Source organism: Portunus trituberculatus, chromosome 24 (genome assembly GCF_017591435.1).
Source record: "Portunus trituberculatus isolate SZX2019 chromosome 24, ASM1759143v1, whole genome shotgun sequence".
Lineage (NCBI taxonomy): Eukaryota > Metazoa > Arthropoda > Malacostraca > Decapoda > Portunidae > Portunus > Portunus trituberculatus.
In genome coordinates, this window is record NC_059278.1 from 18,880,922 (window position 1) to 18,907,390 (window position 26,469).

At 43.4% G+C, this 26,469-nt stretch overlaps 1 protein-coding gene across 6 annotated transcripts in view; it reads right to left on the reverse strand.

Moving 5' to 3' along the window:
* LOC123508399 (venom dipeptidyl peptidase 4-like) overlaps window positions 1-26,469 on the reverse strand; it is a 102,667-nt gene that overhangs the window by 23,060 nt on the left and 53,138 nt on the right. The window contains exon 1 of one of the 6 annotated variants that reach the window (XM_045262127.1): window positions 23,499-23,786. The exons of the other annotated variants lie outside the window; for them this stretch is intronic. Coding sequence (XP_045118062.1) covers window positions 23,499-23,540 — 42 coding nt within the window. The 5' untranslated portion in view covers window positions 23,541-23,786. Of the gene's footprint in view, window positions 1-23,498; window positions 23,787-26,469 lie in introns of those variants that run through there. 6 annotated transcript variants of the gene reach the window in all.

Consider the following 26,469-nt stretch of genomic DNA (forward strand, 5'->3'; position numbering starts at 1 on the left):
TCTCTTTTATTTACGCTTTTATTCCTCCCATCTCTTGCTTTCACTGTTTTTTTCTTTCTTTTCTTATTTTGCCTGCTTTCTCTGATTTATCACGGTCTCCCCTCCCTTCTTCATGTCCATCTTCATTGAAAAAGATAAATAACAGGAAGTAAAAAAGAGAATTAAAAAGGTTTAGTTCAAATGAAACATCTCTCTTTTAATTCATAATTTCTCCATTTATCTTTTCCTTTTCGTTTCTTCTTCTTCTTCTTCTTGATAATCGTGTGCTTCCTTCATTTATCATTATTATTTCTTTTTGCTATTCTTTTCTTTTTTGGGACATAAACCCGTTCCGAATTTTTACTTTTACTTTTTTTTCTCTTTTACCGGTTGTCTGTCTCTCTATTCTGACCAGTACACACACACACACACACACACACACACACACACACACACCGCGTAGTGTACTGGTTAGCACGCTCGACTCACAATCGAGAGGGCCGGGTTCGAGTCCCGGTAAGCGGCGAGGCAAATATAACTCGAGGGGTTGTGGCCTCGCTTTCCCGGTGTGTGTTGTGTGTTGTTGTCTCAGTCCTACCCGAAGATCGGTCTATGAGCTCTGAGCTCGCTCCGTAATGGGGAAGACTGGCTGGGTGACCACCAGGCGACCGAGGTGAATTACACACAAACACACACACACACACACACACACACACACACACACACACAAGTACTCACATACCACGCCTATCTCAGATTCCAAACATCTTGCGGGCTCGGTATACACACACACACACACACACACACACACACACACAGAGAGAGAGAGAGAGAGAGAGAGAGAGAGAGAGAGAGAGAGAGAGAGAGAGAGAGAGAGAGAGAGAGCCCTACGCTCGTAATGACTAGGGCTTTGGCATTGTGTATTTTATCTACTGTTTAAATAAATAGAGAGAGAGAGAGAGAGAGAGAGAGAGAGAGAGAGAGAGAGAGAGAGAGAGAGAGAGAGAGAGAGCACACGGTCGTGAGTTCCATGTCCTACAACCTCTTACGAGAGAGAGAGAGAGAGAGAGAGAGAGAGAGAGAGAGAGAGAGAGAGAGAGAGAGAGAGAGAGAGAGAGAGAGAGAGAGAGAGAGAGAGAGAGAGCAAACAAAGACAGCTTACCCTAGTCACTATGGAAAGCCTTGGCTATATAATACTTTTCGCCACAACTGTCAGCTGCTGATACCCGCAACACTCTGTCCCTCACGCCCCAGGAGGAGGAGGAGGAGGAGGAGGAGGAGGAGGAGGAGGAGGAGGAGGAGGAGGAGGAGGAGGAGGAGGAGAAAAATTGTGCCTCAAGTTCGCTCAGTCATTATGAGACTAGCAAAATTGTATTACCTTCTACAACTCCTCCTCCTCTTCCTACTACTACTACTACTACTACTACTACTACTACTACTACTACTACTACTACTACTACTACTACTACTGCTACTCCTCCTCCTCCTCCTCCTCCTCCTCCTCCTCCTCCTCCTCCTCCTCCTCCTCCTCCTCCTCCTCCTCCTCCACCTCCTACTACTACAACTACAACCACAACTACAACCACCACCACCACCACCACCACCAGCAAAGTAGCACAACTAATACATGCAAACTGCCTCCAGTAAACAAAGCAACATAGTAATTGTAAACACACTGACATTAATTCTTTTTTCATCCTGTTTAGTCTGGCGTTGCTTGAGAGGAAGGATCAAGGACGCAAAACACGCTATAAAACACACACACACACACACACAGAGAGAGAGAGAGAGAGAGAGAGAGAGAGAGAGTAGGGAAACAAGGAGGAGGGGAAAGTGTGTCGTGTGTCGTGTCACGCTATAACGATAAGTACTTCAAGACGCGCACTCTCTCTCTCTCTCTCTCTCTCTCTCTCTCTCTCTCTCTCTCTCTCTCTCTCTCCTCTTTCTTCTCTCTACTATTACTACTACTCCTACTACTACTATTACTACTACTACTACTACTACTACTACTACTACTACTACTACTACTACTACTACTACTACTACTACTACTACTACTGCTACTATTACTACTACTACTATTCTTATTGTTACTACTACTACTACTACTACTACTACTACTACTACTTCTACTATTATTACTACTACTCCTATTATGACTACTACTCCTATTACCTATTCCTATCCTATCACCAATGCCACTACTACTACCACCACCACTACCACTACTACTACTACCACTCCACTCCTCTCTCCTCCTACTACTACTACTATTACTACTACTCCTCCTCATACTACTACTACTACTACTACTACTACTACTACTACTACTACTACTACTACTACCACTACACACACTACCACTACCTACTACTACTACTACTACTACTACTACTACTACTACTACTACTACTACTACTGCTACTGCTGCTGCTGCAGAGCCTTTATTGTCGCTATTAGTCATGTTGTTACCGCTGTTAATATCACAACAGCAGCAGCAGCGTGTGTAGCAACAGCAGCAGCAGCAATAACAGCAACAGCGGGAGCAATAACGGCACCATATAAATTATCACACACACACACACACACACACACACACACACACACACACACACACACACACACACACACAGAAATACAGACAGACAAACATACACACAGACAAACGCACACACACACACACACACACACACACACACACACACACACACACACGCCATATTTCGACAGACAGCGAGAGAAAGACGAATGAGTGTACAGGAAACAGTCGTATTGCCGAGTGTTGAGTGACGCAATGACAGACAGACAAACAGACAGAGTGCTATAAACAACACCAGCACTTTAGCACCTCAACAAAACACTCCTACAAACACAATCCGAAGGTGCTAAGATGCTAAAACAAACACACTAGATACTAAGCTAATTAAATCTCACCTGTAGCTTATGTGTCGAGCTCCGCCAGGTAAGAAGTGAAATAGTGCCAGGTAACAGAGACAAAAAAGGAAAGGAGGGAGAAAAACGAGCTAAAAACACGACCCTTTGGCCTCGTGTTGTTGTCTCATTTACTCCCGGAAGGGGAACAAAAATGAAAGGAAAGTGGAGGAAAAGAAATGGTGCAGCTGGAGGAGGAGGAGGAGGAGGAGGAGGAGGAGGAGGAGGAGGAGGAGGAGGAGGAGGAGGAGGAGGAGGAGGAGGAGGATGAGGAGGAGAGATAAAGAAGTAAAAAAAAAAAAGATAAAGAGGATGAAGATGATGATTATGAGAAAGGAGGAGGAGGTAGAGAAAGAACAAAAGAAGAAGAAAATAAAAGATGGAGGAGGAGGAGGAGGAGGAGGAGGAGGAGGAGGAAGAAGGAAAATGGAGAGGAAAAGAAAGTGTTTGTGATTATATTGTATCTTAGAAAACGGGAAACGCTGGAAGGATATATCAGAGAGAGAGAGAGAGAGAGAGAGAGAGAGAGAGAGAGAGAGAGAGAGAGAGAGAGAGAGACTTCCTACATGTCCGGATTTCCCTTCTCTCTCCTTGTGGTCACCTTAGGCATCGCAGGAACCAGATGACTCTCTCTCTCTCTCTCTCTCTCTCTCTCTCTCTCTTTACAGTTCCGTGCACTTCGCGTCCTTGTCCATTTCTCTATTTTTTATTCTTACTTCTTTATTCTTAAGTAATAAATCTCAACTCTCTCTCTCTCTCTCTCTCTCTCTCTCTCTGACTTTATATATCTCTTTCTATTTGACTTTTTATATGTTAGCTGATTCATCTCTCTCTCTCTCTCTCTCTCTCTCTCTCTCTCTCTCTCTCTCTCTCTCTCTCTCTCTCTCTCTCTCTAACACATCACAATTCCCCTCACTTTCTCCACCTTTTCACCGATAATCACAAGTTTCCCCTCTAGAAAGAAAGAAAATGGGAAAACAATTATACCCTTTTGCGTTTGCTTCAGTATTTTTCCTTTCTTCGGTATTTTTCTTCCTACGGTATTTTTTTCTTTCATTTCTAAGGTATATTTTCTTCCTTTCTCCGGTATCTTTCTTCCTACGGTATTTTCTTCCTTTCTACGTCATTTCTTTTTGCTTCGGTATTTTTTCTTCCTTCTCATGGTATTTTTCTTCATACGGTATTTTCTTCCTTTCTACTTCATTTTCTTCCTTTTACAGGTATTTTCCTTCCTTTTCTGTGGTATTTTTACTTCCTACGGTATTTTTCTTCTGAAGGAAGGATACTGTAGGAAAAGGTGCTAATCTGCCCATGTATGTCTGTTTCTCTCTCTCTCTCTCTCTCTCTCTCTCTCTCTCTCTCTCTCTCTCTCTCTCTCTCTCTCTCTCCGGCAATGGTCATGCACACGCCAAGACACAAACCGGTCTTTACTGTTTGTTTCCGCCTCCTCAGGTAGGTTTGAAGAGTTCTCCTGTTTATTTGATCATTTTCTGAGTCTTCTTTATCTATTTATCTATCTATCTACTTTTTATTTGTTTTTCCTGTATTTATTTCATTTTGTGAGTCTCTCCTTTATCATTTATCTATTTATTTATTATTCATCTCTATTTTTAGTTTTTCCTGTATTTATTTCATCATTTTCTCAGTCTTCTTTACCATCTTTATTTATCTATTTATTCATTATTATTTATTATTTATCTTGATTTTTGTTTCTTCCCGTGTTTGTGTGGGATATTTTCTCTTCCTCAGATTCTTTGAAGTATATTTAAACTTCTGTATGTCTGTTTATTTGTTTCTTTACAAGCGCACACACGCACACGCACACACACAAGCACACACACACACACACACACACAGCGTAGTGTAGTGGTTAGCACGCTCGACTCACAATCGAGAGGCCCGGGTTTGAGTCCCGGTAAACAGGGAGGCAAATGGGCAAGCCTCTTAATGTGTGGCCCCTGTTCACCTAGCAGTAAATAGGTACAGGATGTAACTCGAGGGGTTGTGGCCTCGCTTTCCCGGTGTGTGGAGTGTGTTGTGGTCTCAGTCTTACCCGAAGATCGGTCTATGAGCTCTGAGCTCGCTCCGTAATGGGAAAGACTGGCTGGGTGACCAGCAGGCGACCGAGGTGACACACACACACACACACACACACACACACACACACACACACACACACACACAGGTGATCATTCCCCAGGTGCGTTGAGATCACCTTTGTGCGTGTGTGTGTGTGTGTGTGTGTGTGTGTGTGTGTGTGTGTGTGTGTGTGTGTGTGTGTGTGTGTGTGTGTGTGTGTGTGTGTGTGAGTGAGAGTGCGTGTACTCATACTAAATCATAAAGGCAGCAACATTTTAACAAACAATAAAAACAACTTTCGCAACACTTAAACAACAACAACAACAACAACAAGAGGAAAAAATTACAAACAAAATTCAAACACACGTCTTAATAATCTTTCAAGGACAAGACTTTTAATACTAAGAAGGGAACACTCGCCCTAGCCACCTTGACTCTACGTGGAAGGGAAAGGAAAGGAGAAGGGAGGGAGAAGGGAGGAGGAAGGACAGCAGGGAAGGGTAAAGACAGGCTAAGAGAAAGGAGATTTGGGGAAAACAGGTATAGATGGTAGAGAGAAGAAAGAAGTTATGAGTAAAGGAGGAATCAGAGATGGAAGAGGAGGAGAAGGAGGAGGAGGAGAATTAAATCTTGTTTTCTATAGTTCAGTGTCCTATTAACTTGCAGTGTGTGTGTGTGTGTGTGTGTGTGTGTGTGTGTGTGTGTGTGTGTGTGTGTGTGTGTGTGTGTGTGTGTGTGTGTGTGTGTGTGTGTGCAGGGCATCAGCTCCTCGTAGGCACACTTTCACTGTTCCCACATTGACTCACTCCTCCTCCTCCTCCTCCTCCTCCTCCTCCTCCTCCTCCTCCTCCTCCTCCTCCTCCTAATTTCTTCTTTTTGAACTCTCTCTCCATCTCACCTTCTGAACTTGACTCCTTAATGCTCCCGTGCCTCTACAGCTTTCACGCACGCACACACACACACACACACACACACACACACACACACACACACACACACACACACACACACCAACAAAGACGAAGTTGACAAATATTCCAGTTTTGTAAGTCAGAGGAGGAGGAGGAGGAGGAGGAGGAGGAGGAGGAGGAGGAGGAGGAGGAGGAGGAGGAGGAGGAGGAGGATTACAGCGAAGAAAGGAACAGTACATAACAACACACGGAATTAAAAGAAGAACAAAAGGAGAATTAGAAGAGAGAAACGTGAATAAAGAAAGAGAGAGGGAGATAAATAAGAAAAGAAAACTTGAGACACAGAAATACGAGGGACAGAGAGAGAGAGAGAGAGAGAGAGAGAGAGAGAGAGAGAGAGAGAGAGAGAGAGAGAGAGAGAGAGAGAGAGAGAGAGAGAGAGAGAGAGAGATTGTGAGGGAAAGTGAGGGGAGAAGAAGAGAGTAAGAGAGAGGGAGAGAGAGAACAAGAATTACGAGTACGGAGGGAGGCGAATTAGAAAATGAAAGGTAGGGGGGGGGGTGAGTGAAGGGCGAAGAATGGGTACAGGACGGTGATGGGGTGATGGTCAAGGGGAGGGTAAAGGAGGTAATGGAGGGAGGGAGTTGACCAGCAAAGGGGGGAGAGAGAAAGGGAGGAGTAGGTACGGAGAGAGAGAGAGAGTAAGCTTTCACTGTTGATGCCCATGTATGTGTGTGTGCGTGTGTGTGTGTGTGTGTAGAGGCCAGTCCGTCACGTGTATATCGTACTTGCACACTTAATCCACCAAACACTTCTCCCTCGTTACACTCTATCACACTAAAACACACATTATTCTATCCTCCTGCCTCTCGTTACACACTATCGCACTGAAACACACACATTACCCTACACACAGTACGTCATAGCACTAAAATGTACGAAAAGGCACCAATGAATACCTAGACATCTCATTATATTTGTCCTTGTGACCTAACCCTACTATCTTAACCCGCCTGTCTGCCTGTTTGCCCTTGTCTAGAGAGGAAAGGGCAACGTAGCAGATTAGCCGATTAAACAAGGTAGCAGAAGAAGAGACGGGAAGAACAAATGGGAGAAGAGATAGGAGAAGAGATAGAACAGAGAAAAACAAACGGAAAGACATGAAAGACAGGAGGAAGGAGAGACGGAAGAAACAAGACAGACAGAAAGACAGACAGGAAGGAGAAACGGGAAGGCAGACGGAAAGACAGACATGACAGATCGACGGAAAGAGAGAAGGAATGACAGAGAAGAACAGGTCAGACGAGAAGAGAGACAGGAAAGACAGACAGAAGAGAGACGGGAGAACGGATAGGAAAAACAGACATGACAGAGAGACAGGACAGACAGACGGGAGGAGAGACGGAAAGAGAAATAGGAGAGGCAGGAAGGAGAGACAAGAAGACAGATAGGAAAGGCAGACAGGAAAGAAACAGGACAGACAGACGGAAAGATAGACAGAAAGAAAGAAATGGGAAGAGAGAGAGAGAGAGAGAGAGAGAGAGAGAGAGAGAGAGAGAGAGAGAGAGAGAGAGAGAGAGAGAGAGAGAGAGAGAGAGAGAGAGAGAGAGAGAGAGAGAGAGAGACGGTAAAGATAGACAAGAAAATAGACGGAAGGAGACAGAACAGACGAGACAGACGGGAAGACAGACGGAAGGGCAGACAGACAGACAGGACAGACGCCCGCTATGCAATAAAGGGTAATTGGTGTAAACTCATTGGCGTCCCTTCTACAACTTGTCCCCAGCGGTGTGTGACTCAGGGGGATAATAACAGTCACGCTTCCCTATCTTGGTGCCTTCCCTGTATCTTGGTGACTCTTCTGTATCTTGGTGACTTCTATATCCTCCAGTTAATAATGTAGAAATCTTGCCACTCTGCCTCTAGAACCGTAGAAACACCTTAAAAAACTCGTATAAATTTTGATAAAGCCTTTTGAAATAGAAGTGAAGTATAGAAGTGTTTGAGAATACCAGCTTTACATCGATGTTTTTCCTTCCCTCTTAGCCCCCGCACCTTCACCTTCACACACTCCGTCCTGTGCTTCATCTTAACCTTCACTCTTCCCTCCCTCTCTCCCTCCCTCCCTCTGTTTCAGCGCCTTCGTCACCAGGGGGCGTGAAGCGAGACGGTGGTGTGGTCCTCGCCTCAACACCACCGCCACTTTACCGTCACTCTCTCTCCTTTTCTCTCCTAGCGTGCTCCTCTCCACGCTTCTCTCACTGTTCGTGTTCTAAAACGCTTTGCTCTCTCATCACGACTGTTTTCAAAGGCCAAAGAGATGATCGGGTTCTCAAGAGTGACTTTTTTATCAGTTAATGTACAGATTTCATGGATTTATTATTAGAAAAGGGAAAAATTGCTCTTGAAATCTTGTGTAACTGATGCTTTGCTCTCTCACCACGAGTGTTTTCAAAGGCCACAAAGATGATCGGGTTCCCAAGAGTCATTTTTCCGTTAACAATGTACAGGTTTCATTGATTTATCACTAGAAAACGGTAAAAATGTTGAAAACTCATGTTACTTCGCCGCTTTTCAAAGGCCACAAAGATGATTGGTTCTCAAGAGTGATATTTCTGTTAACAATGTAAAGATCGTTTTATTCATCACTCGAAACGAAAATAAATGCTCTTGGAAATTCGTGTGCCTTCCAAGTAAATCCTTCTGAAAGTGTAGTGGAAACGCGGCAAAGAAGTGTTTCAGAACGTGGTCCTGATTCCACTCTCGCTGCAAAAAAAGAAGACGAGATACTTGAAAGCGACACGCAGGATGGAAACTACTACCACCACCACCACCGTCACCAACCACCACCACCACCACCACCACCACTACCGGGACAAGACAATTCATCCACGTCGCTATTCTTTCTTCTCGCCTTCTCGCCATCCACTCCACCTCCTCCACTTTATGCTCCAGACTCCACACTTCCATAGTTCTCCCTCTCCCTCTCAATCTCTCTCAATCTCTCTCACTTTCCTTCCAGTGCAAAACACATTATTATTTATATTCTTCCTGCGCGCATTGACACATCGAGAAAATCTAGCGTCTCTCTCTCTCTCTCTCTCTCTCTCTCTCTCTCTCTCTCTCTCTCTCTCTCTCTCTCTGCGCGACAACCTCACTTTACCACACAGAAGCGAGAAGACAAAGAATTCTACCTTCATTTCGCAACGCGGCAAGAAATCCTCCAGCTCTCGCGGTGTTTCCCGAATGAGATGCAGAGGAGCGGGGCCACAAATCCGAGGCTTGCGTGGAATTCCTCGGAGAAATATTCGTCGGTGGGTGGAAAACGCAGCGAACTTGTAAAATCTGCCCCAAAAATGTAAAACTGATGGATGCGTTTACTCTGCCAACATTCCTCCCTTCCTTCCTCGTTTTTCATTTTCCTCACTCAAATGAACGAGTGATGCTGAAGCTCATATTCTGAAACACTTCCTCGCTGCACCTTCACTATTTTCACAGGGCTCTAGTTGAAGTGACACAGGTTTATTTAAGTGTTTCTGTAATTCTAGTGACATGTTAACAAGTTTTCTGCATTATCAACAGGACATTAATACTCTTCAAAACTCGGCTAATCGTCTTCATAGTCTTTAAAGATGGAAATTGACGTGATAAAACTAAGAAGACTTGTGAAATTTGTAAAGAAAGATAACTGATGAATGTGTTTACTTTTCTTTCCTCGCTTTTCGCACAGTAGAGGGAAGAGAAAGGATAACTGAAGAAAATAACAGGTTTAAGATTATATAAAGTCAGTGTCTAAAATCAAAACAAAACAAGACAAAAATAAAAAATAGTGCGCGTGTCCTTTACCGATGTTTTCTTCCTCGCTTTTCGCACAGCACGGGCAAAAGAGAAAGTTTAACCCCTTCAGTACTGGAACGCATTTTTATCACGAGTTTTTGGTGTGATTAGACAATTTTATTCACGTTAGGAAGGGTCTATAAAGGTCAGAAGATTCATGGCCAGAGATTTCACTATTTTAATCCCCACACGAGTTTCTGAAGCTGTATAAAATCATCAAATAGTAAGCAGAATGAATATGAAAACGCGTCATGCTACTGAAGGAGTTAATGTTAATATAAGCATGGAGTTTGAGATGATGTATTATAAAACCAACGGGACTTGTAACATTTATTTAAAAAACCTGAAGTGTGCGTCTACTCTACCATATTCTCTTTCACTTTTTACGTTCCTGAATTCAATAAACGTACTAAGCTAAGAAGTCAAAAGAAAGAGCGTATAATTGAATTTTTCCTTATTTTCTTTCCCTTTTACATTTCAGAGTTCAATAAACGTATACTAAGCAGTCAAAAGGAGGAGTACAATTGAATTCCCCACATCCTTTTCTTCTTACTTATTCTCTCTATCGTTTCTATTCATGTTCTCTTCCTCCTCCTCCTCCTCCTACTCCTACTACTACTCCTCCTCCTCCTCCTCCTCCTCCTCCTCCTCCTCCTCCTCCTCCTCCTCCTCCTCATCATCATCATCATCATCATCATCTTCTTCTTCTTCCTTCTGATGTGGTGCTGATTTTCTCGCCTGACAGTGCAAACGTGAGAACTCCACCAAGGGAAAGTGACGTGAGCGTACCTCGTCTCTGAGTTCATGGGAATGCTAAGATAATTCTGACTCCTACACGACAGAACCATTTTAAGGCACCGTGTTACAAAACTAAGCTTCTGGCAGTGAAAACGTGAGAAGTATCAGTGGAAAGTCGCGTGTACACTCCCTTGCATTCGTACACATGAGAATATGATGTTCATTTTGACTCCTATCGAGACCATTTAACCCCTTCAGTAGTGGGACGTTTTTCACCATGAGTTTTATGCACGATTAGACCATTTTATTGACATTAGCAAGGGTCTATGGAGGTCAGAAGATTAATGGCCAGTCTTCACTATTCTAATCAACAGATAAGTTTCTGGAGCGGTGTAAAATCAAATGGTAAGTAAAATGAATATGGAAACGTGTCATGGTTCCGAAGGGGTTAAGACACCATGTAATAAAACTGTGACTAAACACTTGCCAGCCAGTGAAAATGTGGGAACTGTAGAGGTATAGTTATGTGTACTTAATATTCGGGCTCATGAGAGATTAATTTTGACTCCCTCTTCACTACAAAACCATAAATACATGTTATAAAACTGACTGAAAACTAAAACCGTATGAGAGACAAGACGTGGGAGACTGCAAAAGCAAAGTTGTGTGTTGTGTGTCCTCTTGAGAGATTCGCTTTTGACTCCCTCTACAGCACGAAACCACTAATATAAGGTACAAAAACTGACTGAAACTAAAAAAAAAATGAAGATAAAACGCTCATGAGAGATTAGCTTCGACTCCCTCTACACTACAAGAACACTTAATACACGCCACAAAACTGACAAAACCTATGGAGATAAGCCGTTCATGAGAGATTAAATATGACTCTCTCTACACTACAAAACCACGAAAATATGATACAAAACTATCTCAAACTAAAAATGAAGATAAAATGTTCAGGTGAGATTAACTGACTAAAACTAAAATAAATTGTGATAAAACGTTCATGAGAGATTAACCAAGACTCCCTCTCCACTACAAAACCACTTAAATATGATAAAAGAAAACCTGAGTGAAACTAAAACTTGTGAGAGATAAGACGTGGGAACTCTGGAAGGAAAAGTTGTGTTCACCTCTGCGTCTGAGTTCATAATCCTCACAAAACCATTCTCTCTCTCTCTCTCTCTCTCTCTCTCTCTCTCTCTCTCTCTCTCTCTCTCTCTCTCTCTCTCTCTCTCTCTCTCTCTCTGTGTGTGTGTGTGTGTGTGTGTGTGTGTGTGTGTGTGTGTGTGTGTGTGTGTGTGTGTGTGTGTGTGTGTGTGTGTGTGTGTGTGTGTGTGTGTGTGTGTGTGTGTTTATCTCCTTTTCTTCTCTTTCCTTCCTTGAGAGAGAGAGAGAGAGAGAGAGAGAGAGAGAGAGAGAGAGAGAGAGAGAGAGAGAGAGAGAGAGAGAGAGAGAGAGAATATACTATGGTCTTGCTTTAATATATACGCACTCTCTCTCTCTCTCTCTCTCTCTCTCTCTCTCTCTCTCTCTCTCTCTCTCTCATTTTGCTTCATCCAGGACAGAGAGAGAGAGAGAGAGAGAGAGAGAGAGAGAGAGAGAGAGAGAGAGAGAGAGAGCGCGTGCACCTTTAACTCCCTACACCTGACGAGATACACGCGAGGGGAATGCGACACTTCAAACAGGCTAACATCCAATTTTCCACTCGTTCTTTCCCTCGTCCCCTTCTCTTGTTATGGCGGCGAGGGGCGGCGAGGATGGATGTAGGAAAGAAAATGGAGTGTAGTACCAGTTTTCAGATTTTTTTTTGTGCGTTCCTTGATTGGTTCTAATTGCCACGCTTCCCTGTACGTGTGCGTGTGTGTGTGTGTGTGTGTGTGTGTGTGTGTGTGTGTGTGTGTGTGTGTGTGTGTTGTACCTTTCCTCTAAACTGCTTCTACATCCCAAAAGCGCACGATAGCAGTGTAAAAATACTCATAAACTCTAATTTCCAAGATGAGGAGGAGGAGGAGGAGGAGGAGGAAAGGGACAGGAGGAGGAGGAGGAGGGGAAAGAACAGGAAGAGAAGAACCAGGAAGAAAACAATGCGTGAAGTGCAGGTTAGACATACGAGTAAGTAGGAGGAGGAGGAGGAGGAGGAGGAGGAGTAAGAAGACAGCGGGAGAGGAAAGCAGGCAGGGAACTGTAAACAACACTCAAATCCCGCCAAGTAGCCTGCCTCTCCTGTAACACTCGAGGCCCTGACGTCACCAAACCATGTCCCTCACACCGCGGTAGGAGGAAGGAGTCAGGTGGCGCGGAGGAGAGAAGGAGAGGAAGGAGGGAAGGAGGGAGGAGAAGTTACCTTGCAGGCTTTTTATTTCTTTTACTTTTTTCTCTTTTTTTTTTTTTTTTTTGCTTTACTCCTTTCGTTCCTTTGCTTTATGCTTGGAGAGGACCGGTCACTGACTCCTTGTGGCTTTGACGGAGGAGGAGGAGGAGGAGGAGGAGGAGGAGGAGGAGGAGGAGGAGGAGGAGGAGGAGGAGGAAAGAGAAAAAACACGTCAAGAAAGGAGAAATTGTTATCAGTATTAGAAAAAGTAAAGAAAATTAAATAAAAAAAAAAACAATACGAACAATAATAATAATAATAATAATAATAATAATAATAATAATAATAACAATAACAACAATAACAAAACACTGGGAAAGCAAGGCAACAGGGCAAGGCAAAGTCACAGAATGAGAGAAAGTTGTCTAACACCCCTAACTTTTTTTCCCTCCTTTTTTTTTCCCCTGTTTACTCAATACTGCCTTCGAGTACCTCACCACAACCTGCTTCCCTCTCATTGCCTCGCCACAAAGACACACCAAATACACAAAAGAAGAACTGCACCAAATTTTAAGAGTTAAGCAAAAGAGTGATATAGGGTGAGAGAGGAGGAGGAGGAGGAGGAGGAGGAGGAGGAGGAGGAGGAGGAGGAGGAGGAGGAGGAGGAGGAGAAGGAGGAGAAGGAGAAGGAGAAGAAGAAGAAGAAGAAGAAGAAGAAGAAGAAGAAGAAGAAGATGATGATGATGAAGTAGAAAAAAAATAAAAAGAAGAAGCAGAGGAGGAGGAAGAGGAGGAGGAGGAGGAGGAGGAGGAGGAGGAGGAGGAGGAGGAGGTGATGATGATGATTGAGGTAGCGGGAAAGTTGAATCACACGCCATTATTTCCAAGAGGTGAGCAGTAATTAAGGTAACCACAAGGAAAAATAAGAAAATAAAGAGTTGAAAGAGCATTTACACCTTCACCTTAAAGACCAGGCGAGCATTAAACGACCTAAAAAATCTGGGACAAGGACTCTCTCTCTCTCTCTCTCTCTCTCTCTCTCTCTCTCTCTCTCTCTCTCTCTCTCTCTCTCTCTCTCTCTCTCTCTCTCTCTCTCTCTCTCTCTCTCTCTCTCTCTCTCTCTCTCTGTGTGTGTGTGTGTGTGTGTGTGTGTGTGTGTGTGTGTGTGTGTGTGTGTGTGTGTGTGTGTGTGTGTGTGTGCCCGCGCTTTGATTGGTGAGATAATTAGAAACAGGCAGGTGTGATGGTGAGGGAGGAGCACCTGTGATGAATATTGTACGTGATGGTGCTCTTCCTCCTCCTCCTCCTCCTCCTCATCATCATCATCATCATCATCATCATTAGTCGTTGGTCAGTATACTAAAACAATGCTCTCAAATACACCACCCTCTCCTCTTCCTCCACCACGACACGTTACTGCCAAGCTACGTAACTCTTAACCTCTTCAGGGAGAGATGCATTTTTATTATGAGTTTTGGGTGTGATTAGACGGTTTTATTGACATTAGGAAGGGTCTATGGAGGGCAGAAGATTAATGGGCACAGTCTTCACTATTTTAATTCCTACATGAGTTTCTGACGCTGTATAAAATTAACAGGTAATGATGAAATAGATTGTGTTGTTGTTTCTTCTTTGTTTTGCTTTGTGAGTGATCTGAGAAATTAAAAACCACTCAACCATACCATAAAATTTTTCAATAACTCGGTAACCACGGAAAAAAAGTAACCTTATCTAAGTTACCACGTCAGTTTGAGTTAATAAGAATTGCTATCCAAGAAAAAATGCTGAAATAACCAAACCTACCACATATTTTAGAACTAATAATCAAATAGTAAACAGAATAAATATGGAAACGCGTCGTGATACTGAAAGGGTTAACTGACAGCCTTATCAGTTAGCGCCACTAGTCCTATCACCCTCCATGAATCCCTTGCCTTTCTAAATCCCTTGGTGTTCTAATCCTGTTATTCGTTTGCTAAGTATATTCAAATCCCTTATGTGTCAATTTAAGCGTTGTGTGTCTTCTCGATCTCTTGTATTTTAGCTAGTAGGGGAGTTTTACTTATTTAAACACCATCAAACACCCAAATCTTTCCACCAGCTACGTACTGACATCTTTAATGGACATTTCCTCTTCTTTTTACCACTGTTTCCGTTGATCAAAGCTCTTCTTACTTATATATAAAAAAAGAAAAAAAGAAAAACGTCTTAGTACTGTCACCACGCCAAGTCTTCACCTCTCCCTCTCCCTCTCTCTCTCTCTTATCACTTCCTTCCCGTCACACCCTACCATACACCCCTCACCTAAGCCTCCAGCCCACCCCAGCCCATCCAAGCCCAGTCCAGACCACCTCAGACCCCCAAAAGCCCACCCCAGTCCCTTCTCTAGCAAGGGATCAAGGGCTCAGCAGCACAATACGCTCTATATTGGTTTAGAATCCCTTGTAAAGAGCATTCTGAACCGCTTCGATCCCTTGTTTAGCGGGTCGGTGGTTCATATGTGCCTCCCACTACTCTCGCTTCAAAGGACGGCTCTCGGCTCTGTTGTTTGGCTTTCCTGTCTATGCTATTGGGAATGAGTCTATTTGTTTGAGTTTCTTCTTGATTTACTCGTCTTTAAACCCCTTCAGTACTGGGATGCATTTTTTACCAGAGTTTGTGTTTGATTAGACGATTTGATTGATATTGGAAAGGGTCTATGGAGGTCAGAAGGTTAGTGGACAGATTCTTCACTATTTTAACCCCCCCCCCTCCACATAAGTTTCTGAAGCTGTGTAAAATCGCTAAGTAGTACGCTGAATGAATATGAAAACACGTCAAGTCACTGAAGGGTTAGTTTTCTTTTTTTTTTCTATTACGGAGCGTTTAATTTCTTTTTTTTTTTTTTTCTTCTTTTCTCCTTCAGTGACTATGTAGAAAGGAGAAAGTAAGTTTGTTTGACGTAATTTTTTTTTTCTTCTGTTTCACTCGTTTTAATTTCAGTCAGCGTGTTTTTTTTCCCATCATAATTTGGTGTCGAGTGCTTCTCTCTCTCTCTCTCTCTCTCTCTCTCTCTCTCTCTCTCTCTCTCTCTCTCTCTCTCTCTCTCTCTCTCTCTCTCTCTCTCTCTCTCTCACTTCAATACGGTTTCTGATATTTGTTTTCAAGTTTTTGGAACTGGAAATATTACTCATTTGAAACAACTCTCTCTCTCTCTCTCTCTCTCTCTCTCTCTCTCTCTCTCTCTCTCTCTCAGACCAACACCCGCGCGGTCATCTGCCCTCACACGAGCCAAACCGTAACTCAGACCGGTCCCTCCCACTTCCCAGAGAGAGAGAGAGAGAGAGAGAGAGAGAGAGAGAGAGAGAGAGAGAGAGGGGTGGGCGTTAGGGAAGAATAAGACACACAACTGAAGAGGAACAAGTAGAAAAGAGAAAAGAGAAGAGAGATGGAGAGAAAGAAGAAAGCGAGGAAAAAGGGAAAGTGTCAAACTGGAATATCAGAGAGAGAGAGAGAGAGAGAGAGAGAGAGAGAGAGAGAGAGAGAGAGAGAGAGACATAAAAACTCCCTTCCTTTCCTCCTAACACAAAAAAAAATAAATAAACACTCGTCACTTTTAACAATAAAAAAAACTCGAAAAAACAAATTAATAAACGAACTAGTAACAGAATCTCCCTTGAAAAACATGTCAAGTCAATATCAGATACAAATTTAGCGTCAGTGTTTTCCAGCGACGGGCTTAATAAGGATTGGGAGTAAAAAAACACAGGATTACATTGCATTTTTTTCTCTCTTTGCCTTTTGATTCGTTCCCGTAAAAGGTTGTTTGAATATGAGAACCTGTGTAACCTATTAACTTAACGCCGCTCTCTCTCTCTCTCTCTCTCTCTCTCTCTCTCTCTCTCTCTCTCTCTCTCTCTCTCTGGCAAAGTTTATTATGGACCTGATTATTCTTGAGCAATATCACTTACACACACACACACACACACACACCATAAACAGACGTAACAACTATTCACTCTTCCAAACACTGATGACACATTACACATTGCGTCACGTCTACAGTTTTCCCAGCAACCACCACAGCCGAGCCTCGAGGAAGACCCAGATATGGCAAACGGTCTCCTCATTTCCCTGCAGTGACTTCGCGTGGCCGGTATTCTAACACGCACTGGCATCTTTCAACAGGTTCTAGTGAAAGTTGGGATCTGCGGGGCGTCGCGAGTGTCTACTGGTTTCCATTGGCAGTTTTGCAAGTACTCTGCATCCTAAGTGGATAAAATTACTAATGGGATTCAGGCTAATCACTGTGGTGGCTTTTTTGTGAGATGTAAGAGTGGTCAGGTTGAATGCAGCCAAAATACGAGAATAGTGCCCAGTTTAAATGCCAGGTCAGAAAGGTAAGAGGAAAAGAATATACAGAATTAATTAAATGAAGTGTCCTGAATTCTTGAAAGAGTTGAAATCACAAGGAGGAAATACAGAAGCAGGCACGGAGTTTCAGAATTCAGCATTAAAAGGAGTGAGACACACTAACTTAAGCACGAAATTTTCAAGAACCATTTAAGGAACCCCTGAGACACACACACACACACACACACACACACACACACACACACACACACACACACACACACACACACACGCACAGACACACACAAGCATTCAACCCCCATTCTTCACTGGTCTAATCACTTTTTTGGCGTCCCGGTGACCTGCTCTTTAAATGTCGGGACCCAAAAGCCGGCAGGGACTTGACATTTGGAGGTAGCAATAGGAGGGTGGGCAGAGGGCGCCAGGGACAAGACGAGACACCTGCAGAAGTTCAGGTACCTGGGCGAGGTGAAGGACAGGTGAGGGAGGGTTCATTTGGGGCGTGGTCCTGTCGGTGGCTTGTGAGGACTAGCAGAATAAGGAAAGGAGTGGAGGAGAAACAGGGTGAAATGAGATGAGTTAGGAGAAAAGGAATAAGAAGGAATAGGAAAGGGATGGAATTGGTGAAAACGAAGAAAGATTGAGAAGTGAAGGAAGGAAATGGAACAGATGAGAAGAGAAGAGGATACATATTGAAAAGAAGGGAGAGAAACAAGAGAAAAAAAGGAGTAGGAATGAATATGAACGCAAGGGAATACGTGAAAACAGAAAGATTAAGAAGTGAAGGAAAGAAATGGAATAGAAGAAGAGGATATTGAGTACGAAGAGAGAAAGAAAAGAACAAGAAGAAAAGAAAATGGACAAGGATACGAAAATAACGAAGGAATAAGAAGAGAAACTAATTACTAAGCCACAGGAAGACAAAAAGGGAAGAAAGGAAGGAAAAAAGGGAAGAGAATAGGAGAAAACGGATGAAATGGAAGATAAGAGAATAACACTAATGAAAGAAGGGAAGCAATGGAAGGGAAGGAGATAAGGGAAGGATGAGGATGTGAAACGCATTGACGAAAGGACGGGGAACTAAATGAGGCGATAACAATTACTTGAAGGTTTGGCCGAAGGAGAAAGGAGAGAAGAAGGAGAGGAGGAGGAGGAGGAGGAGGAGGAGGAGGAGGAGGAGGAGGAGGAGGAGGAGGAGGAGGAGGAGGAGGAGGAGGAGGAGGAAGGGAGGACTGGAAGGTGAGAGTAAACGAGGCTGGAGGGAGAGAAGGACGGTGCGGTAAATATAGAAGGCAAGGGCGTGGCGAAGGAGGAAAAGAGAAAGAGAGAGAGAGAGAGGAAAAAGGAAGTATGTGAGAGGAAGAGAGGGAAAATGAGGGAAGTGTAGGGTACTTTGCTCTTATTAGAAGGCATTGTAAAAACTAAATCACCTCCAGTCAACTCTATTCAATTCTGGAAAGTAAAAGTTGGGTAGAAACGTATGTGTGTGTGTGTGTGTGTGTGTGTGTGTGTGTGTGTGTGTGTGTGTGTGTGTGTGTGTGTGTGTGTGTGTGTGTACAGAGAAGAAAAGGAGAGGGAAGAGAAGCCAATACACAGAGATGCTAAGACAGGACGAGGCAAGGCAAGACAAGACGAGGTGGTGGAAATGTTACCCTGAGACGAAAGTATGTGTGTACAGAGAAGAAGAAGAGATGAAGGAAGAAAGAGAAGAAGGGCAATATACAGAGATACGAAGACAGGACGAGGCAAGGCAAGACGAGGTAAGACGAGGAGGTGCAAACGATACCTTGAGATGAAAAAGGATACTGAAAAACGTACCCAATTCCTTCTGTAGGTAATGGAATGCTCAGGAACCTCCATTGAAAAAATAGGAAATATATAAATGAACACACAGGGGACAGGTTATTTATTCTATTTCCTTTTCTTGATTGATTTTATTTCCTTGAATACTTGTCGGCAGGAAAGGAAAGGAAAGAAAACTAAAGAAAAGAAAAAAAAGGTTATATTTCCGTGTAAAGTAATCGCTCTATATCAAACTGTTTTATCAAGAAGTTTTTAAAGTCAACAGAAGAGAGAGCTTTAGATTTCCGTGTAGAATTATCGCACAATATCGAACTATCAACCTTGACGCGTTTGCATATTCATTCTGCTTACTCTACAGTGATTTTATACAGCTTCAGAAACTTATGTGGGAGATTAAAATAGTGAACACAGTGGCCATTAATCTTCTGCCCCTCCAGACTCTTCCTAATGTCAATAAAATGGCCTAATCGTACACAAAATATAAAAATGTGTCCCAGTATACTGAAGGGGTTAATCAGCAAGAAGTTTCTAAAAATCAATATAAGAGACAACGTCATATATCAGTGTAGAATTATAGAACAGTGTCAAATCATTTATCAGCAAGAAGCTTTTCAAATCAATAGAAAGCTTCAGATCAGACACCTTTTCTAGATGGTGTTGATAAGTAGGCATGCTTCACACAGAGCCAGCCACGTACAACACTGATGGATTCTCGCTGCTTCCCTGACTGTCTTATGTTTATCATCTAACAAGCATTAAAAAAAATACTTCTGAACTCTATCGTAAATCCCCTTCCCCTCTCCCGGTGACACTCCCTTCAGAATTATTAACTTAAATCTGACACTTCCAGCTCTTTAAACCTTAGTATCACCTCTCCTTCCTTCCTCCCTTCCCCTTGCAAACCCTCCACCCTCACATCTCGCAAGCACAGCCCCTTCTTTCCCCTTCCCTTTGACACTATATTACCTTCATTTTGACAGTCCTCCCTTAAGATTCGTATATATATCACTTTCCCTTCCTCCCTCCCTTCCCCTTGCAAACCCTCCACCATCACATCTCGCAAGCACCGTCCTTCTTTCCCCTTCCCTATGACACTATTACCTTCATTTTGGGAGTCCTGCCTTAAGATTCGTACATATATCACTTTCCTTCCTTCCTTCCTCCCTTTGCAAACTTCCACCCTCAGCATCTCACAATCACTGTCCTTTCCTCTCCCTTTAAACAATATTACCTAAATTTTGACTGTCCTGCCTCAAGATTTGTGTTACTTTCTCTTCCTTTCCCCTGTAAGTGTTTAAACTGTCACGTCACATGCAACGCCCTTCTTTTCCCTTCCTATTGACATTAATACCTTCATTTTTTACTGTCCTGCCTCAAGATTCATACTACCACATCTCGCAAACGCCCTCTTTTTCTTTTTCCTTTATTTTTAACCATATCTTTTGACTTTCCCATCTTAAAAGTTAACATCCCGTCCTTTTTTGTTCAATTCCTCCACCTCCTCAAGTTGCAAGCACCACCCATCCCTTCCTCTTCCCTCCCGCCCCTGCAGGTGACCACAGCTTCGCCTTGAGGAACACAAAGCACAACTGGGTTACCTGAGTGTGTCCTTCCTGTAACTAATTTAAGGTACTCAACGCCAAGGGTTTGTAATTATCGAGAAGTACAAAGGAAGATTGACTGTGTGTAGGTGGATGGGTGGGTGGGTGGTTGGTTACGTGTGTGTGTGTGTGTGTGTGTGTGTGTGTGTGTGTGTGTGTATCCTCTCATATTTCTTCATCACCCAAGTCTTTCTTCCGCCTCACAACAGCTTATCTCTAATATGAAGTGAGAAAAAAACCTGAACGTGATCCTTGATAAGTCACGGAGAATGAGAACGATGACCAGGAGGATGAAAAAGACGATAAAATAAGTGATAACAAGTGATAGCCCAGTGAAAGTTAAAAGTACATGAAGTATAAAAGAGCGAGAAGAGATAAAACTATAGACTGTATAAGAGAGTGAAATGAGAACGTGATGAGTGGCATGATTGTGAAAGTTACATAAAGCTGAGTAAGTCAGTGATGAATGTAGTAATTAAAGTTAGCAAGAGATGAACAACGTACAGGAATGCGAGAAATATGAAGGTTAAAAGTTGAAAACGATGAAATATGAAGACAACTAAGAAGAAAAATGGAAAAAGACAAAAAAATATGCTGATAGAGAAAAAAATACTAATAATCAGTTAGGGCGAGTTAAGTTGAGAACGACGAAATATGAAGACAAACAAAAAGAAAAATGGAAAAAAATTAAAACAAATTAAAACAAAGCTGGTAATAAAGAGCGAAGACCGTAATGACTATAGTTTCGACGAGATGGACAATTCACAGCGAGAGGGGAAGCAGGAAAATGAAAGATATGAAAGTTAAAAGTCGAGAACGATGAAATATAAAGACAACTAAAAAGAGAGAAGGAAAAAGAGAAAAATTGCAATGAGAAAAGGAAGTAATAAAACAGAAAATACGACTCGGAGATCAGACAAACCTATTCCAAACAATAAAAAGAAAAAGAAATATTGAACTAGAGACTAAAGGAAAGAACCGTGATGAGAAGAGACAGGAGGGAAGAACAGGAGTAACGAAAGACGAAATGAGTTAAAAGAATGAATAAATAAAACACATTCACTCCATAAGAACTGATACTTTATTACTGCGAGACTAAAAAAAAAAAGGATATGAAGTATGGAGACGATAGGGAAATATGAATGTGGGTAAATACAAAGGGAGAGGAAATGAGTAAGACGCTGAAAAAAATGGGCAAATACAAAAGGAGAGGATATGAGTCAAAGGTTGAAAAAATAAGTCAAAAGGAAATAATGCGCGTTTATGTTAAGATTCCCGTGTATCATTGCGATGAGGGAAAATTAAGACGGTTAATGATACAAGGAGGAAAAATGGGATTGGATAAACATAAACACTGACAGGAAGGAAAAGAGAGACGAATAAACTATTAGTACAATTCGAAGGAGGAAAAATCAACAACAGCACACACACACACACACACACACACACACACACACACACACCAGAGTACTAATAATGAGGTTAGCCACACTTACCCGTCACTGCCCTCAGCCTTACCCCCCCAGTACCCAAAACTCCGGCCACCAAACCCCCCACCCCACACAAACCTGACTGACCCCTACCCCTCCACCTCCCCACGTCTCCTCAGCATTGTCACTGAAATGTCACCCCGTTGCAGCGCCAGACCCTCCCAGACCCTCACACCAACACCTGCTGATACTACTTTCAATTTTGGGAGTTTACTCATGATACACAAGGACAAAATGACGAGACATGGCTACGATATGCTTTAATGGATGAGGAAATGTATATACTTGGATTTTAAAGTCTCCGGTGTAAGAGGAAGTGAGAAAATAGTGTATAGGAGGTTTTTATGTATTTGAAAAGCTCAAAGATACACACCACACACACACACACACACACACGAAAAAATAAACGAAATATATGTGTCTTAAATAAACTCAAATTAATCATAAAAATCCAATAGAAATATAACTTAAAAACTAACCATTTCAAGTGACCTTCAGTGTGTGTGTGTGTGTGTGTGTGTGTGTGTGTGTGTGTGTGTGTGTGTGTGTGTGTGTGTGTGTGTGTGTGTGTGTGTGTGTGTGTGGGTTCGGCTATACAGGATCTGCAGGCTGTTAGTGTGGGGGAGAGGGGGCACTGCAGGCCGGCTCAGATGTGGGCGGAGTGCCTCTCCAGACCTGCTCCCAACCTGCCCACGGCCTACACCTGCCCCTCGCCTCGTCAACAGGTGTCTCAGGCTTCACGCTTCTCTTGCACCAGCTCACTGACCGCTGCATGGCTTCCTGGTGTGCCTTTAGTCTTCACCCTGCCTGGCTGCCGTTACGTCCGTGCCTCGTGTTATTTCCGCCACCGACAGGCGTGACATCCCTCCCTGCCTTGCAATCAGCCGCCACACACCCCACGACGGAGAATCTTCTTTACATTTCCAGAAGCTCTCATCACAACACCTTGTCCTGAATCAGAATGGTGTTGCCTTGTGAAGCATCGCACGTGTTCTCTCTCCGCTAGACGCGATGGAAGCGCCTTAGTATTCTCAAACGCAGCGGTGTTTGAATGGAACAGACTTAGTAATCAATTTGTTGGTCTAGAGACGAAGAACAGGCAAGACCATAGATGGGGATGACAAGTGGAAATAAACAGACGTGCTTTATTCAGAGTCTGCCACGTGAAGACCTGATGGTTTCTTGCAGATTTCCTTAGTTTCTTCTATCCTTAGCCAGCTTATTGTTTTGTCTCCATGCCAGCAGCCAACCCAAGACCCTCAGCCGCTACTAAAAGGCCACGTGGACACAGAACACGTTTGATACTGAAAGTGAAACCACTGCCCGCGACCACTCACTGACTTGCGGCCAGCGAATGGCGACACGTCTACCTGACCGCTACCTGCCTGTCACCTGTGGCCAACCTTAAGGGCGTGAGACTCAACACTCACTAACTCACTCACTCACTCCCACTCACACTCACCTGGTCCCTGTTCATGTCGTAGCTGTCTGATACTTTCGGCATCTTCTCTTCTCTCTGTCTCTCCTCTCACACTCCAAACAGACACTCACTCCACGGATCAGCGTCCTTCAAGGGTGTCACTCTGCTCGCTCACTCCAGTATCAACTCTCCATCGCAGGAAAGACAAGGGAAAAAAGTCCAGGTCCTGAGTGATGGTCGTGAGAGGCGGGACAGGCGGGAAAGTAAGGGGGAGGGTGAGGAGCAGAGCACTGCCCCGTCCACACTCACTGACGGCTGGAGAGACACTGAGTAGCTGCGGCTGGTGGCAGGTGAAGGCCGGCCGCCGCTGCTGCTGCTGCTGCTGCTGCTGCTGCTGCCTTCACCACCACCACCACCACCACCACCTTCACTCTCTCAGTTCCCCCCTTCCCCCAACCTCTCTTTCTCAGTAGCAAGGAGACGAGGCACCATGGCACAGAGAGAGAGAGAGAGAGAGAGAGAGAGAGAGAGAGAGAGAGAGAGAGAGAGAGAGAGAGAGAGAGAGAGAGAGAGAGAATGTGTTTGCTTAGAGATCTGTAGCAGGTCAGGGTCAGCTTGGGGATACAACTTACGCTTTGTCCAAATGGAAAGTCGTGCTTTTAAGAGTGCCACGAGAGAGAGAGAGAGAGAGAGAGAGAGAGAGAGAGAGAGAGAGAGAGAGAGAGACACCTGAACACAAGCTGACAGTTAGTTCCTAACCTTCTAACTTCACCCATCGCCTTCCACTCCCGCAGCTCACACACACACACACACACACACACACACACACACACCAACACGCATCAACACCACTCCTGCAGCTCACCACACACACCCACACTCACCAGCATCACTACTGCAGCTCACCACACACACCCACACTCACCATCTCCCCAAAATCATTACAAAATCTAAATTCCGAGACGTCACGTGCACTCATCCGCGGCGAAGTGAAAATTTGGGTCAATCGAGTGGTTTCCGCCGCGGTGGACAGTTTCTAGTGGACAGGAAACACAGACGGTCCCAGCTGGTCCTTGCGGCACGCCACCCACTAAGATACACTGCGAGTTTTCTTTATATTGTTACTTTCTTTCCTGTTGTCTATATTTTTCCCTTTCCCACTTATTTTTTTCGAAGTTCTATGCATTTTTCTTTTGTTTTCGTATTATCTGATGGTCTCTTTCCTTGTCTTCTCCTCCTTTTGATCGAATGGTGAACGAATACTTAGAAATCACATCAATTCTTATCAAACATGAGTGGATCACGAAGGAATCTTATCGGCGTCATCTTAAAAGAGTCGTGACTGGTCTTCATACTCGACTAAAACCACAAACAATAGGGGGACATTAAGAAGGTCACGTCCGAAGTACTATAAAGGCAGCGCTGCGACCACTGCTCAACACACAGTACTGCTATCATATTCTTAAAACACTGTGTCACACTTCTATAACATTCAAAAGCTTGTACTTGAGGTCATAGGATTTTTAAAGTCTTTCCTAGTCCCAGTGACAGATTAACACGCTTTACTCCATACTGACAGGAAAAAAAAACACAATTGAGAATTGGTCAACTATATTTGTAACCTTTATAATTGGAGAGCAAGGCATTTTATGGTTCCAGTGACAGATAAACGCGATTTACACCAAAATGGCACGAAAAAACACAATTGAGAACCCGGTCAACCATATCTGTAACCTTTATCATTGGAAAGCAAGGTGTTTTATAGTTCCAGTGACAGATTAACAAGATTTACTCCATATTAAAACGAAAAACACACTCTTGAAAACTCAGCTAATCATATCTGAGGTCTTTGTGATTATAGAACAAGACGTTTTAGAGTTCCAGTGACAGATTAACAAGATTTACACCACACTGACTTGAAAACACTCTTGAGAACCCTTCTAATCATATCTAAAGGTCTATGTGATTGGGACAGCATGGCGTTTCAGAATACAGAGCCAGAAAACGTGATGGGAGATAATGAGACCCGCCCACATGAACAGAGAGACCACTTATCACTCGGACAGTCACTACGAACACTATCAGATGGGAGGCTCAGATTAACACGAGTCTTTCCATAGTGACGTGAGGAACAGTAAGCGGTGTCATGTCCCGTTCTCCCTGTAGTTTATTACCCCTTCAATACTGAGAGGCATTTTTACGTTGACTTTTGGGTTTGATTTCACGATTTTATTTGCATTAGGAAGGATCTACGGTGGTCAAAAGATTAATGGCCAGTCTTCACTACTTTAATCCGCACGTAAGTTTCTGAAAGTGTGTAAAATCGCCAAACAGTAACCAGAGTGAATATGGAAACGCAGCATGGTACTGAAAGGATTAAGAGTGGCATGTTGTTTGAGTCAATACCATTAAGAATACTTGTTTGTTCCCTGGTGTGTGTGTTCTTTCCTTGTGATTCTGTGATGGTGAAATGTTGGGTTGGGTTGGGTTAGATTGGGTTAGGTTAGGTTAAGGTTAGGTTAAGATTTGGTTAAGGTTAGGTTAGGTTGGGTTGGGTTAGGTTACGTTAGATTAAGTTGGGTTGGGCTGGGTTGGGTTGGGTTGGGTTGGGTTGGGCTGGGCTGGGCTGGGTTGGGTTGGGTTGGGTTCGGTTGGGTTAGGTTGGGTTACGTTAGATTAAGTTGGGTTGGGCTGGATTGGGTTAGATTATGTTAGGTGTAATATAGGGTTCTAATGTATTCTTCGTCATTCTACCCATTGTGTGATATAACAATGATATGACTTAGTGCTTTGTGTTTGTGAATACGGACTCGCATTCTGAACCGCCTTGCTATCTCACCACGGCTATTTACAAACATCACAGAGACGAATAACCGGCTTCCCATGAGTGTTTCTTATGTTAATACTGTAGAAAACTTATTAATCTGTCAATGGAGCCATAAAAACACCCTTCAAAACCCTTGTCACGTCATCTAGGGCCTTTTGAATGCTAAGATGTGGGTAGAAGCGTTTC